At 38.2% G+C, this 17,039-nt stretch overlaps 1 protein-coding gene across 1 annotated transcript in view; it reads right to left on the bottom strand.

Moving 5' to 3' along the window:
- Nucleotides 1–17,039, bottom strand: part of SMURF2 (SMAD specific E3 ubiquitin protein ligase 2) — a 65,684-nt gene that overhangs the window by 24,455 nt on the left and 24,190 nt on the right. Inside the window, exons 2-5 of the mRNA XM_062592053.1 lie at nucleotides 12,311–12,349; nucleotides 10,661–10,769; nucleotides 3,395–3,528; nucleotides 2,877–2,942 (exon numbers count right to left, since the gene is read on the bottom strand). Of these exons, the coding sequence (XP_062448037.1) occupies nucleotides 2,877–2,942; nucleotides 3,395–3,528; nucleotides 10,661–10,769; nucleotides 12,311–12,349 (348 nt within the window). The remainder of the gene's footprint in view (nucleotides 1–2,876; nucleotides 2,943–3,394; nucleotides 3,529–10,660; nucleotides 10,770–12,310; nucleotides 12,350–17,039) is intronic.

Raw genomic sequence — 17,039 nt, 5'->3', positions numbered from 1 at the left:
TTACTCAAAAACAAAAACTGAATATATGCTATGGCACTAATGTACCTCTGGACAACTTTGTTCAAGTCCTGTTGACACAAAGTAAAACGAATCTACAGACCTAAATCTAGATCCAACCAAATACTTGTCAAGATTACAAAAATACAAAAAGGTTTTAGTAGTACAAGCAATTTTTGCCACAGAGACCAAGTGCTGAACACCACCACCCTAAGGTGTATTGAAGCTTAAGATTTTTGGTCTTCAACAGAATGAAGTAAGGAGCCCTACAGTGCTTGCTTGCTATATTCCCAAACAATATTAATTCCTAGTCTTCCACAAACACTAACATTACAAAGCAACTCTTCCTTAGACTGAAAGGCACCTAAAATTCAACTTCAACTGAAACAAAATCATAGGTGTATTTATTCTGCAACAAACCCAAACATTACAAGTTCACATTGTTGCATGTAGGCAAGGTTTGGCAAGCAATACACACAGACAGAAACAAAACTAAACAAAGGCAATTACCTCCTCTTTGCCTATGTGAGGACCAAAATTTGTGCACGGCTTCATTTTGTATTGAGTAAGGACTCATTTTTTCTGCACCGCCACATCAGAAATAAAATGGTGGCACAGAAGAGAGCTGCAAGATTAAGACACAGTTCAGGTGCCCTTTGCATCCACTACTCACAAGCGTCCCCCTTTCCCCCCCGCTTTGACGATAACCCCAGGTATTTCAGATAAAGATCCCCTTGCTCCCTGTCCCAAATTATAAAGGTATACCCACTGCACACTTGGTTTGTAAGGTTATCAATTGCTGAATATATTAATTACATTTTAACGGACTTGGTATTTTTCAGTCTTACATAGTGTTTTAATTTAACTAGTTTATCATTAGAAGATTAGGAGTGTATTTAGATCATTTTCTATTTCATTACTAATTTTTAATCATGATTTCTCTCCACCACTTAACTACTGCAGTGGAATTACCTACTTTTACTCAGGCTCATTCACTCATTCAACAAAATTGCTTCGGCAAAAAAAGGTTAAAATGCACGACTAATGATGACGATTTTGATAAAAAGAAAAGACAAGACAGCAGTCTCTGGAATCTTACCATGTATCCATTAAATTAAAACACAGCAACAACTGCAGAAACTCAGCCTTTTTAATGGTAACAGCTCAAAGCAAAACGTACGTATTTGTTCTAACCTGACAAGCTGTGTTTTTCCCGGTTTCAACACCGGATCCAGCAGCCCCTGGTGACCAGAGGCAGCCCCCGCAGCACACCAGGTGAGCTAATGCAGTTTTTGCTCTACCACTTTTAATGATCGCAGCAGGTTGAGCCAGCTGGTCAGCCTGGCTCGTACCCACACTACTGACGATTAGTTACCGCTGAAGGATGTGTACCAGGCCCTCGCCGCAGGGTATTTGCCTCAGGTGTCCCAGATGGCATCCCAGTAGCCTTGAGACCTTTCTAGTTTAGGGATTTTTTGTTTAAAGTGTCCAAACGAATGCCAGCATTCTCACGCCACGACGACAGGGATGCACGCTGCATGCTCTGGAGGGCAGCACGGGAGCTGCGAGGGTGCAAGCCCTGCAGTGCATGCCGAGGGAATCCTGTCCCCTAGAGCAAGCCTGGACCAAGCTGTCTTGCCAGCTGTGCTCAAGGTTTCCCCCTAAAAGGAACCCCCCAAACAACATCGTGTGCATACAGCATGGATCATCAGGGAAGCAAAACCAAAGAGCAAGCCAAACTGACAGCATCACGCACCCTGTCAAAACGACTACTTCACCCTCTACAGTTCTGTGCAAGCTCGTACGGAGAATCAATGTCCCAGAACGGTCTGAAGCATCAGCAATGTCCCTACGATTCCACATTTCTACCAGCATTTGACCTTATTGTGCCACCTTAATCCTATCTTAATACTTTGCAAACCCTTGCAGATCAGACAGTAGACAGCTGGTTAAAACAACATAAAGAGACAAAGTCATAGGTATTATTCAGCAGAGCACTTTGAAGAAAATGGAGAAATGCAATGAGGCCCCTACTTTCTGCCTGGCTCTTCAGTATTTTCCCCTATATTCCTATACTGTCTGGATATTAACTGAACTAGGAACAGCACATAAAACTCAACATGCAAGTTCACTTTTTTTCCATCTCCAGAAATACTCTTGCCACCTCCTTATCCTGATCCCTATCTTTGTGACTTCTGAAGATATTTGCTATTAGAAAGACTGCCCTCTAAGCAGCTCAGAATGAAGACACTTCAGGAAGCACGAAAAGAACACTTACTAAGTTGTTTGTGGCTGTTTATTTTTCAATTTGTCAACTTCAAGACGTTATTTTTAGTTCTGAAATTATTTAACGTGTATGAGGTAACAGAATGACAAAGCATAGTTACTGAGATTGGTGGGATCTGTTAATAAACCATGAAACTGCAAAATTCATCCAACACAAGAACTTTTTCCTGTTACAGCAGAATATTTTAGCCTTGGCATAAAATCCATAGTAAGAACACTTTGCAAGATATCTCAGTGGCCAAGAAACTTGTAGTCATTTTTCAATGTGGAATTCAGACTCAAAATTGCCACCATTTTTAAAGCAAAATTCAAGACGTTTATTTCTAGATAAACTTCATATTATTTTTGGTCTTATCTGTCTCAAGTCAGCATTACAACACATTACAATACCTGCTATAATATTTGGGTCTTGTTTATTACTATTTTAATAGTTCTGTACATACAAACTTCTAGGTTGAGGTCCAAATGGCTCTGGCACTAAACATCAAAATTCGAAAAAAAAAATATATAATCCAGAAAATTGAAATCTAGGAAGGTATTTCTATAGCTACTATTAAGCTCCAAGTGAACTACAGATAAAAAGCCTCACTTACCTACTATCTGTCCTCTAACAGTATCATTGTCATTTGGCCCAAGCTTGCAAAGGTCCAGTCTCTGATCTATAAAACCAAGAAATGAACTGTAAGTCATTTAATATTTTGTTGCCTTTTAGAGGCACTCTGAAGCATCATCAGAACAAAATTCAACCTAATTTAAGACTTCAAGAAACAGGGAAAAAAGCAAAAGCAAAAATCTTAAGTCTGATATCATTTGCAAAATTCTAAAACAGAAAACAAGACTGAAAGGATTTTTGTTTTAACGAACTACCAAGTTACCAAGCCTACCCCATTACCATAGTGTAACAGGGCAAAGCAATTAAAAAGGCAAAGACAAATTAGCATTAACTGACATAACCAAGCTAACCTCACCCACAAAGTACCATTACAACTAGAATATATAAACTTCAGAAAAAAACCAAAAAATCCTAACCACCAATAACTGTCACTTTTCTAATAGTTCTGTGCATAGAGGTTTGCTCTGAAAAAGAAACACCAGTGTTTAGCTTACTTACAACCAGTGTCTTTAAGGCGGTTGATTGCATTTGAAAGAAGTCTCACACAACCCAGAAAACCAGCTCCCTGCTTTTTATGAATTTTCTTGTGATTCCATACGCTGATCGTTATTGAATCCGACTTCCCAATGTATCTGAAAAACGTGGAAGAGAGCACTGTGAATGACACTTCCTAAATATTTTGAAGATACTCCAGAACTCATTTTTGAGGGAAAAAGAAATTATAAGCCATTACATTAAAAATTTAAACACACACTATTGGCAAGAGACCAAAAATTCAGATATGATGTGCCTATTATACCTTAATGAAGATATGACTTATGAAGGGATCTACCTAGATACAAACTAATCTAAAATCGTGATTGGGGAAGACAGTATTGATGTGAACACTCTCATCGTCTTCTCGCTACAGACGGATCCAAAGTCTGCTGAAATGTGTTTAAAACAGTAACATTGATTTTAACAGACTCTGGACTGGGTCCTGTGACTACATCTTCTCAAGCAGCTATAAACATGCTTAGATTCATGCCTACTTTTAGTCTAACTGTAAACAACGGTAATGCTTGTGGCAGCATGTATTTGTCAGCAGCACTAGCAAGCAAAGTAATTCAAATGCCGGGGTAGAAACTATTGCCTTAGCATCTTTTTGCAGCACTCCATCTGCTGCTTCTTTTCAGACTGCTCTTCCAACCACTCAGAATGCAAGTTACTCTAGTTTAATTTACTTCGTTGAGCTCTCAAGGAGAATAAGGTAAACGTACTTACATATCTGCAATTAATGAACATTTGGGAAGCTAACTTACTATTAAGGCGGCTTCAGACAGGCCCAGGTTACAAAATACATTATGTACTGTGAATGTGACCCATTACAAGAAGTTCCTACAGTATTTTAGTTGAGAAGTGTCACACTCCTGTAAATTGCATACTGTCTACATTACCAAGAAAATACTTTGCAGAATTCAGACTTGCATTTCCCAGACTTGAGGAAATCTCAACACTTTAGGCTATTTTATTTTTGCTTTTGTTTCAGGTTTTGATCTTCAGAAGCACTGAATTTGTGAATTTGTTTTAAAAATTTTCAAAACACAATTCCAAAATACCCAAGACATGTTAGCTACTGCATATATCCTCTGACTATGCAGTGACAACATGTGTAAGTAGAAATGATAGGTACTGAATAATATAGTTATTTTAACTTGAGAAAAATGAATTTGTTACTATGGTTTAGATTCTGAGAAGTGCTTAGTTGTCCAGAAGTTCCGGTTTTCCATTCCCAGATCAGAGATTCTGGCCTTCTCTCTAGAACTGTGTTTGATTTTTGAAGGAAAACTAAATCAAATAACTTGACCCACTTCTAAATATCTTCCCCATTTACCAAAATTTTGTTAAAACAACAATATTTTCATAAAGATAGAAATGATACTGTCAAGGTTGGCAAACCAAACAATTGAACTACCTGTCAGGATTTAAAATTGCAGCTGTGATCATGCAAGTTCTCAGTTAATACTTTTCACCTTTTTCCTTTATTGCACAAACTCAGAAAGGATAACTTTGACAACTTTTTACCACCTGCAGACAGGGACTGGCCCACGAAACACAATACAGAAAAGTGTAACTGTAGGCACATACCCATGAGCATGGGCTAAAATAACCAGTGCACATTTTACAAAAAGATCTCACACAAACAAAAACCAAAGTTTTTGAAATATTAAACGGATTACATAATGTTAATATAGGTCAGATTTTTGGCCTTACAACCTTGACAATGCCAATTTTGAATAGAGAAACAAGAGATGAAGATGGGTATTCACGTGCACAGTTGCAGTCTACAATGTTTTATGTACTTAAAATAAATTCTCATGAGAACAAGGTTAGGTGCACTTAAAAATAAAGACTTATCATGACCTGTCTTGAACCTTCCAGTTTTCCTTGTTGCTTTAAAAAAGTCAGAGGTATATGGTTAAACACAATTTCATAACAGAACGGTTTGAATAACATGTAGAACAGCTGAATATACAATACAGTTTCCAAGAATTACTGTAACATTTCAGGGTGAGGTTCTCATGGTTGAGATGCAGACAGTAAGCCATCCATACCGTACAGGTGAGGACTTCCATATTACTACTAACCCACACTGTTTTTTGCAGTGGAAGACCTGGCCGATTCACACATTTTAAGAAAATCAGCAAGACAAGCTGCATTTTCCAAATACTTCTTTTCTTCCGGGGGGGGGGGGGGGGGGGGGGAGGGGGGATTAATACAGTAACTGCTAGTTGGCTTCTTAGTATAATACTTCTTCTCTATTCCTGCATAATTTCAGGCATGAAAACATACAGTTGCATTTAGAAAGTGAAGGGAGGTCTAAGTCGACCCTTCAATTCATTTGGTGGATAAGCTGCATTTGTTTTACACCATCTGGCAATAAAGTTCCAGCATAAAAACCTAGCTAGGAATTTTATTTGTTACTTTAAAAAAGTTTCAAAAAATGAAGAATTTTTTAAAAAACTTATTTATTTGATTGGATGTTTCTTTATTCCTCCTATTATTTATTCAAACCCTTGATTTTTTTTTTTAACTCCACCCCCATCTGCAGTATCTATTTCCAGCTTCAATCCTTCAACAAAGGTAATAGAATTAGTACTAATTAAGTGGAAACCTGGAAATTTAATTTCCATATACATTCTGTTAACTGCAGAGTACCTAGTCAATTTTCCCGTATTTCCTCAATCTGTAAAATTAGGATTTTGTGCAAGAATTGGGTGTTCACAAGCTCACAAGTTCTCAGCACTTCCACTTCTAAACTAGATCAAGTAAAATCCATACTGAAAAACCTTAAAAGATTTTAATCAAATTTTAAATGCAGGAAAAGAGATCATTATTTCATCTAAACAAAAATTAATCCTTGCTAAAGTAGCATTTGCTTGTGAACCAATATACCACACTTGGGCAGGTTTGATATCAAGCGATTTTTCATCCCCATGCCGTTATACACATTTTCCCCAAAGAGTTCAGCTTGCTAGAGAAAAGCAGAATGAAAAAAGTGGAAAAGGAATATATATTCCTGAAAAAAACCACATCTCTTCCTGATCACAAGCCAGATGCACTCCCTCCAGAAAGAGAGAAAAATGCAACAGCAAGAGGTAGGAACTCAGGCTTGGAAGCCAGGAATTCCCAGTTTCTAATCTGTGCTGTCACACAGTCTTCTCAGGATTTGGACAAATTATTTAGTTTGTTTCTCCATTTTCCCATTTCTGAAATTCTGCTAATACAAGGGTAATGTCATTCTTTGAGATTTAAATGTAGTTTTTCTGAGCAGTTTTCAGATGGGGGCAGGGGGAAGAGGAGGAAAAGAGAGATGTAATGAAAAATACCTTCCCAATTTTTTCTCTCCTCCACCCTGACCTTTCTCTCATGCCTGCTGGCTGCCGACCCGATGGTATTTTGAACCCGCAGGCCGGTGAGCAGGGAGCGAGGCTGGACACTGTGGCTTACGCAGGGACACAGCATCCTCGTGTGCAATGGAGCCTAGAAGACGCCGTGAAAGCAACTGTACCAGCCAAAGCGGCTTCTGCTCCAGAAGTGCCTAGTGGGGCACCTAATACGATGGGCAGGCCTGGGGCCAAACATGACCGAGAAATGCTTTCACCTCTATGCAAAGGGCATCAGCTTCTTCAGACCGGTCTGGACACCCACACTACAGAGGTGAGGCTCCTGCAAGGAGCTGTCTATTTATGCTGGGATGGGATACGCCTGGACCAGCAGCAAGCAGAGCTGTGCTCTCCCTTGCTGAGAAAACCCAGCTCACAAGCTGTGACACGGCAATGCAGAGCGGAGCTGGATGCCAGGGAGAAGGGCGAGTGGTGGGGACAGGGCTGGCGATACACTGGCGACAAGCAGCACTGCAACCTGCAGGGCAGCGGTTTTGGGGAGAGGGGATGCAGATGTGGCAAGGTGGCAGGAAGCCTGCTGCTACGTTCGAGAGGTGTAACCAGGCAGGAAGGCAGGGCGTCCTTGCTTGAACCTGACATGCGGATTTGAAGGCCACAAAATCAAGATGGGACCAAGACTAGCTTTCAGGAGAGATTATGGCACAAGTATATTTTGGAGATACACAGAGCATATAATTTGCTGTACCTTAAGGGCCAGAGGTTGATGGGAAAGGACGGGGAAAATAGGCTAGAGAGCACAGGGGAACATGGCAAGGCTGTAAGAGAGATCCAAGCTATCACGGAAAAAAAGAAAAGCAAAGGAAGAGAAAGAGGCAATTTGGTAAGTCTGAGAACTGATGGGTTTAGACAGTTTTTAAATGCTTTGAATGCAAGAAGTTCTGTAAATCTGCTACAGTCTGATTACTCAAAGCTTTGGGGAAAGGCATGAATAATAGAGAGAACACAAACAAGAGAGAAAATAAGGAAAGGGAATACATTCAGGACAACCATGATATTTTATTGACATTAAACTGCATCCAGACAGCAACTATTTGGCAATTCTTTTCTGGAAAGCCTCCCAGATTTCCCCTGCCACACACCCATCTAGACTGCAGAACCTAAGCAACTAACAAATTCAGCTGTTTCCTCTCACACTAAGTTCTGAATTAAGGATCACATTAAGGGGGATTTTTTTGTTGTTGTTGTTCTTATTAATACTACAGAAATCTTTAGAAAAGACAAAAAACCCACCACTTATACAACAGAATATCTATCATGTTGAATCACGTTAACAAAACACAAATTCCCTCAGATCTAGCAGGCTAATACAGACATTATTCTACAAATATATCACAACAGAGCCATCTTACTGTTGCTGCATATATATTACATCATGATGGCATACAAGATTGTTAATTAGCAACAGTATTAACCTGTTAGACAAATTCTAAATTGGGGACACTTCAACACTACACAGCACAGAGAAAGTTTTATTGCACATAACCCTATTACAGCTAATAAGGAAAAAAAAAACAACAAAATTCTTTATGATAGGAAGGTGGGGTTGGTTGTTGTTTTGTTTTGTTTTAATTTCTACATAACTACTTTCCTCTGGCTGATTTCCTGCACTATGTGGTGACAGAGGAGACCAGCCAGACACTCCGCCCCGAGACTCATCTGTCATGCTTGGTGTGCAAAGTATTTCCTGTAACAGTGGAAGTATCTTAAGTCAGATACTACTACTCCCATTCTCTGGTGTGTTGTAAGGGTAAACATCAGTAGGATTTTTAATTCTATTATACAATTATTTTCAAAGAATAAGAAAAAAAGATTAAGTCTTATAATCTGTGAGGTTTGCCATTGGGTGCTTAGCAGTAGGCTGCTTACCGCTTTTGTTATTATTCTATGTTTTTCCAAAAGGAAAAGTCAGTTATCTTAATATCTGATTAAGATGAAGAGCTGAGGAGAGATATTAGGTATATTAAAGTAAAAACTTATCTTAAGATAAAAGACAGTGAATTATATCCAAGATATCTAATCTTTTACTGCTGTTTTAAACAGCAACTGAAAACTAAGTAACCAGTCTTTATAAATGAAAACACATTTTCCTCTAATAGAGGAAGGAAAGACAAATAAGACAATAAAATGGGCTAAGTGATTATTAAGAAAATTTTAGAGGGAGAAAATTATTTTCAAATTACAAGGCCTGAAACCACATTGAATTTTATTGAACGTTCTTTTACTGAGAAGAATGATCAAGAACCTTTACGGAAAACTGAACACTTTATCATTTAAAATTGTTTAATTAGAGACAAGGAGATATTTCAAATCTGCCTAAGCAAAGTATTCAACGAGAAATCTCATTTCTATCTCTGTTTTGTTTAAGACGAGTCAGCAATCACTCTTAATTCAAAGCTAGTATGACTACAGTATCCAGGTGCAAGTGTGACTGGCTCTATAAAACAACATTAAAAAAAAAAACTTCTCTTCATCCTTCCTTGAAAAGTAGAATCAGATAGAATTTATCTATATCTTTTTTCTCATTACTTGCATTACATATTAGCATTTTCCCTACTTTCCCATGTCCTCTCCTCCTCCTGCCCTCTGAAAGGGAACCACCTCCAAATCAGGAGAACACAGGACACTTAAAATCTCTTACAATCCATTTTTGTCAACGGTTTACTCATGCTATCACCAGTGCTTGAAACATTAAGCAACAACTGGCACATAATGGGGAAGAAGCAGGGAACTACAGACATTTTAACATAGAATTTATCAGCAGATAAAACTGCCAAGTTATAGCCTGTTATTCCTCCTGGAAAAGTATCTCTTACTTAGCAGTAGAGAGGTTACAAGAAGTCCTTACAAGCAAACACTCAAGTGTGTTGGCAGCATCTTTCCTTCCCACCTTACTCTCACTGCTACAAAACTACACTTTAATACCTATCAACAGGTATACCTAAATGAGAATAAAAATTGGCGCTCACATTTCAGGGATTTTTGGGCAGCTAGCTCTAGTATGATCTGTCAATTTGAATTGCCCTTAGGAGCTGGAAAGCATTAGGGGCATTCAAAGGATGCCTCTTGTAGTTCAGCTTCATCCAGAGGAATCCAGATCATGCATGCTAAGACTTTCATGGTGCAAGCCAAAACATAGAAAGTGAGGATGATGGAGAGACTCACTTCAAATGCTCACTCTTGATGCAAGCTAACATAATAACGTAGACAGACTGTTACTGAACCCAAGCAATTCATTAAGTCAAAATATATTTTAAAAAAATAAAATATAGAAAAAACAGCTTTAACAAATCATAACAAACGGGGTATTCTAACACTTTAGAATGATAAAGGAAAAACATGACATACACAACAGCACCGAAAGCTGCTAAAATGATGGTAACAAGGTAAGAACCTATACTGAAAAGAACGCTCAGCATAAAAGGAATGGTATAGAGGAGGGAAAATTGAACAAGAGGCAGACAGAAGGAAAGACTGTTATGCTGCAGACAGACAAAAACAGAAAAGAAACGCCAGCGAAATACTGTAAATTGTTTACTTCATTTTACAGAGGTAGCTATATGAAAATATTGCAATAAAATAATGCTACAGTATGTGCAAAACATGCTGCAGATATCATCATTAGAAAACCAAGTACATCGTTTACATTTTGAGGGAAGCCAGAAAGTGGTATTCTGACATGTGTATTTTTTCACTCAAATTAATAAACCCAGGGATATTTTCCAAGCTGTGAACAGGATAGTATTATGAACACCTGACAATTTCTGTGTACTTTAGAGGATTTCACTTCAAACCTTTGGTTATCACTGTTACCACCTACAGGTCATAATGCTGATTCCATTTTGGATCAAGTGTATTCTTCACAGTATCTGTAGAATGGCATTGGCCAGATCCGTCCACCACAACCTTAGCAAATGGATCAGGAAGTCCTAAGAGGAGAGAAATAAAATATGTAAGATGAGGAAGCTTTAGAGTCCTAAATCCTTGTACAAAGTCTGGTATTTTACATGTTATTTGAAGTTGGCTTTTATCAATAAATATGTTCATATCATATAAGTCATATTCAACTAACGGGATATAACAGAATAACAAGACATTTATCAAACACAAGAAACTTGGCTAAATTAGTACGTTTCTTCATTTGGACTTCACAGATTTTTCTTGTTCTATATCAGCAAGTCAAACACTTGGGAGAAGAATTCTTGATGAAAAGCCTCTAAACACCTTATTCAACCCTGAATTAGGGAGATTAAGTTCTCAAGGTACAACAAATTCAACAGAAAGCAGAAAAAACAGAATTACATCTCTGCTGTAACAGGCCATGCAGCCCTATCCTCTTTCCCCTCACGCTAATTCTTCCACTCCTGTGGATGCACACTGAGACTGCTGAGGAAGCTAACCTGGTGAAATATTATGCTCTTTTCCTGTAGTGTAAGTTCAGCCTCCTCAGGTGGCTCATCACAGAGCCAGTCAAGCCCAGAGAGGCACAAGAGAAGCATCAAAGCACATGGGCACAAGGACAAAGCACATGGTGAAAGGGAAGAACGGGACCTTGGGGAAGTTGTTGGGCATCTAAAATAACTTATAATCAATACAAAAATCTCAGATATAAAGCAAGTTTTAGAAGAACCATAAACTACAACATAAGTCTGTATGACCCCGTCTGCAAATCTTTTTCAAAGTTTAGGTCTGACCTTTTAAATTCTCTCCGTTCCCAACTGGAAGGAAGGAAGCAGATCCATGTGTGCATTCATACATAGTCAATAGCACTCCCCTCCTCCTTCATCCCCCTCTTACTGCTTCTTTCAAAACATCATTACAATTAATGAAAACAAAATTTCAGAGTAGGTAAGTATTATGACATGGTTGTTATAATTAAGATGTACAGCTGTTTGCCAAGAAAAATAAATCTTACATGAAAAACATCTTAATTAATATGTGGCACTAATATCGAAAAACATGTCATTTGCTGAGGAGAGTAAATCTGTTTCCCAACTCCGACAGATGCACTACAAAAGTAGGGTAACATGACATTTGAGTCAACCTTTAATTTGTATGAAGACACTGCCCGTCAACACCTACTATACTATTTGTACACACAGTGTTCAGACCACATTAACAATCACTATGGATCGACTTTTTTTTAGCTATAAATTCTGGGATCTATTATCACAAAAGAAGTTACACCCTTAAATTTCCATCTCTTCCCCTGTATCAAAACATCTAAGTTTTAGAGAGAAGAGTTTGCAGGGCACAGAGCATGCATGTTGTTTACTTGGTTTTAACTGTTATTAAAAATCACTCTGGGATGAATGTCAACTAGAACAAAATGCTAAAAGCCCTGAAACAAAATGGTGCGAAAACATCAAAAACTCCCAGCCCCAATACACTGCCTGCATGTAAAGTGATGTACAGAACTTATATACTTACAGATAGTGTAAATGTTATATAAACTTTAACAGCTACTTACGGAAAAAATCCTTTTTCACCAAGTTTTTTGCACACAGTACTGTAAAAAAAACACAAACAAGAAATACATAATGAAGTTACTGATTCTTCACTACACAAAAAAAAACAGGTTTTCTTTACCTGTCCAGCATTCCAGAAAGTCCCACTGGAAATAAAATGAATGAACATTAAGAGATCTGTTCTCCTCTATTTTTTATAGTGACATGTTAAATAATTCCTAAAAGCTGAGCCAGAAGTGCCATCTTCTGGCACTTACTCTAGGTGGACTACAGCGCAGCCGGTACGGAGCGCTTTCCTCGGGCGGTTCTTGGCCGGCTGTGCCAACTTCCGCGCTGCCCGGGAGCGTTTCCTCCACCCGGCTCCCCACAGGACGGCACAAGCGCCGGTGCCGACACAGTCCCCGCTGTTTCAGGGACTCCCCACTACGAAGCTGGTGCATGAGGCAGTCTAACCTTTTTCTATTATCCTACACGAAAATCACAGAAAAGCTGTTACCTTAAACACCCGGGGGGGGGGGGGAGGGGAGTAAGCTAATTTTTAACATCAGAGTTTGGATGGCTCCCAAGATGTTTTATTTGTGGAAGCTGAGGATTGTGGGTTTTTTAATTTTTTTTTTTTAATAAAAGCTAGGAGGATTTGCATTTGTCAACCAAAAATACAGGAGAGAATGATCTCTCATGAGAAATGAATAGAGGGAAAGAAAGGTATAAAGGGGACAACTTTCATATAAAGGTGCTGAGGTACAAAGACACAAAAGACTTCTCACAAAACGCACTGTTTTTCAGTGACATACATTTATCCATTATCATAGGTTTAGGAACTGCCAGATACTGTGCAAGACATTAAACATTAAAATATTTACAGATAACACAACAGGATCCATGGATCCTGAAACAGAAATTCCCACAGCAAGTATGAAAAAAACAAAGCAAACAGAGGTATTTGGTTGGAACCAATGCTGCAGAAGACTCCTCAGTACAGGATTGCCATGGATATATTTTCCTGTACAATTCCCAGTATTTACTATTACCAGTAAGTGCAAAGATGGAAAATTGCATCCAGTGAGTGCACCTCACAGACTGATACCCACAGACACCAACCGAAAGGCAGTCAGGCTTTCCCCTACAGCTGTTACAGCTCACAAACCATCTTACATAAAGCAAGGAAAAGCTTCAAGTAGAACAGATGCTTACAGAAAAGGCCACTTTTTAAATATTTTGAAAAACAATTATCTGCACAATTTCATCCTTTAAAAAAAGAAACAAGGGAAAATGAAGATTTTAAATTCTACGCTACACTACAGTCAAAATTCATCTAACGCACTGTAAGCCAACCAGTATGCTCCTGAAATCGTGTAGCGTCTAAAGAAAAAAAAAAGTTGGTTTGAACAGTCTTGAGACAGAAATGGCAATGTTAACTCATAAAATGTTCCTTTCAAAACATAAATCAAACCTGTCACTGCAATTTGCCTGAAGTCTCATGTTTATAAAATTGGGCACATGTACAACATGCAAAGCAACGAGTTTCCCCAACAATTAGCCATTACTGAACAAGCCAATACTGTTGGCTCAAGATCTCTCCTTCTAGTAACCATGTTTAAGGAAAGTCAGATGTCAACAAATTCTGGCTTTGTCAGATGAACAAAACAGGAGAGACATTGAAAATCGTTCATTAAACCCCCCTCTCTAGCAGGAATTTCTAGGCAAACAAGCCTAGACACTATGAGCATCAGCTCAACCCTAAACGCAACAGCCTTTGGCCACGTACAAAGCTCTAATCTAACTCAGGATTTTGGGGGGACAAAAGGTTTCCCATGGATGGGAAAAGCACCAGAGCTTTTGTTTAACTCTTCTAACAGTTTCAACACTGTGTTACTTAGACCTATTATAAATACTCTGATAACCAACTGATTAATAGTTCCCCGAGAATAAAAGCTAAGGAAGCCTGGTTTCCTATGGATTTATGTTTTATGGTTGACCGAAAGCTACAGCTGAAACTTTTCCCACTGCTAGTGCATGTGCACAGATGCTCTCCCACGCAGCCCCTCTAGCAGTCTAGCAATGCCCTCGCTGCTGCGTTTTCCTCTTGCTTCAGGTCACTCCTAGGGTCTCCTCTTTATCCAAGCAACTATTTTCATAAAACTTGTAGCACTTAATTATCTTCGAGACCTCTATCCTTTGTCAGATTTGAGCCAAAGATTCAAAAATCAACAAGAACCAAAGCAAGATCTTTGTTTTCTTACAAAAAGCCAAGGTAAAATGCTGACGGTTCTGGAACCAAACTCACTATCGTTATCAGATTTACTGCACCTAACTTATCTTACCTAACTGCACCACTTCTAAAAATTTCTAAGGGCACACAAGGCCACTGCAGGGGGTTAATTGTTACTGTAAATATTTGTTTTAAAATGTTTTTCATCATAAACTAAAAATATTAGAACATTGAAGCTCACACTGAAGTTTTTGCAAAACTAATGGCCGTATATGTTGACAGCACTTCCAAAAAAAAAAAAAAAAAAAGAAAAAGAAAAACAAATGGAGGAGCATTGTACCATAACTGTGTTATCAAAATACATTAATGTCCTCTAGTGTGTATGTATATATATATATATATATATAGTTATATGTATAGGTAGACTACAAAATACCAATGAGTCAGCAGATATCTGTGTTTTATACTTATTACAGACTTCCTGGGTAGCCTACAGAAAGCACAATATTAATGTTCCAATCTGAAGGAACAATATACATGTGCCAAGACAAACATGCACATCAATTTTACATACTATACGTTCACTAAATACCTTTTTATTGTTTCTTATAATCTCACTCTAGCATACATTACTTAGGTCAGTTCACAGGAACACTGAAAGAGCAAAAGGGTATTACAAGCTACTTAGTCCCTTCCCTGACAGCTTTGTTAAGTACAGCTCTTGCATACTCAACTAGGAACTAGAAGTAAATCACATTTGCCAGTTTTCTCCTTCTGACTTGCTTATAGCTACAGTGACTGCCATTAAGAATGGTTTATTGAAAGATATTTTAAATATTGCAACTATGTGCAAAATACATGTTTAATATCTCCAAACTTCTGTAAGCTCCTTTACATGTTAGGCATTACAATGTTCATGCAATTACAGATAGACAGAAAATAACCATTCATTTCACACACACACAAAGAAGGAACTGACTACTGAAAACATGAATTTTATAGAAAAACAAATGTTTTATCTCATTTTCTGAACTCTGCTTACTCTTTTCCTAGTTACCAAAGAACTCTAGTTATAGCTACTTTTTATTTTGGAATAATTTTTACAAAAAATTTTAATACTTTTTTTATGAAATCAAACTCTTGTATAACAGTGAATATCTTCCATAACATTATCATCATTTCATTTAAATACTGAAACACGTTTATTTCAGAACAGTAAGTATACATAACACAAAGTCTCCATCCTTAAGTGGGAAGATGACTACAAAGTGAAAATGAACAGTGCCACAGAGGAAGCTAGCAAGGAAAACAAGTGAAAAATGATAAAGATTTAACGGTTTCACAGAATCACAAATTCTGAGAAACGACCCACAGGAGAAAGTAAAAGTCTGCAATGAACCTAATCACCTTCAGCAGTAAGACCTAGAATGGAGTCCTGAAGGAAGGCAATATTAAGAAAAAAAAAATTATTTGAATTTACTGAAGAATGGATGGCATTCTTTCCACTCCCTGGCCACCATTAGTTAACTGCATTTTTTTCCACTACTGCTACTCTGATGCAAACAGCTACACTGGCTCCTTTTTAGCAAGCCCACGATGCTATGAGAGAACCAAACAGTCAGTGTATATTTGTAAGACTCCATCCCCCTAGGAGAATTTAAGCCATCGGTAGTCGGGTTACTGCAGTTTGCTGCTCCCTGCTGTCTCCGTGCATACGTTCCCATCCCAGGACTACACCGGCACTAGTACTGCACAACCAACCGCCCTGCAAACCCCCCACAACAAAACACTCATCACTGGGTTTTTGGGTGCCAGTTAAGGTTTTGGCTGAATCCGGTTTCTAAACTGGTTTACTGTCGAGGCTAGCAACAACGCTAAGGCAAAGCGGGGCACCAGGAGCAGATGAAAACGCGCACGGTTGCTGGCTTCAGCTTAAGCAGCTCTGTGTTTGCCTGAAATTCAAAGGCTGATGGGTGTTTAAGACTAGTGGCCTTGTATTTAATACCTACAGCTATTTCTAACTCATATCAAACTGTCTGTACAATTCTGATAGCCAATTTGTTTATCCAATTCCTTCATCTGGTTCCTTCATACCTGCAAAAACAGGAATACTACTATTATAGCACTACAGCACACGAGGTATATTTGTATATTATGTATTCGCTCATCCCTCTCTTACAATGTGTCTCTTGATTTCTGACAGGATTATAAGGTTTAAGGATGTATTTGTACACTTCCCAAAAGCACGAAGTACTAGTACCTAAGGACTACAACTGAAGAACAGAAATAATTTGTGGGTTTTTTTAATTTTTGAATTAAAATATGATTCTTTAAGCTATCCTTTAAAATAATTTTTAAACAGGTACATTGGAGAGACATCAATTCTATCAAGGAGAAACACAGGAAGAAAGGTAAGCAAATAAAACGTAAACATAGATGTCTACGGAATGTCAAGCACATTAACTATAGACACTGGGAAGGAAATATATAATCAACACATTTGAAATGCGGTATGTGAC

This window comes from Rhea pennata, chromosome 19, assembly GCF_028389875.1.
Source record: "Rhea pennata isolate bPtePen1 chromosome 19, bPtePen1.pri, whole genome shotgun sequence".
Lineage (NCBI taxonomy): Eukaryota > Metazoa > Chordata > Aves > Rheiformes > Rheidae > Rhea > Rhea pennata.
Note: the sequence above shows the minus strand (reverse complement) of the source record. Positions and strands in the feature narration are given on the sequence as shown.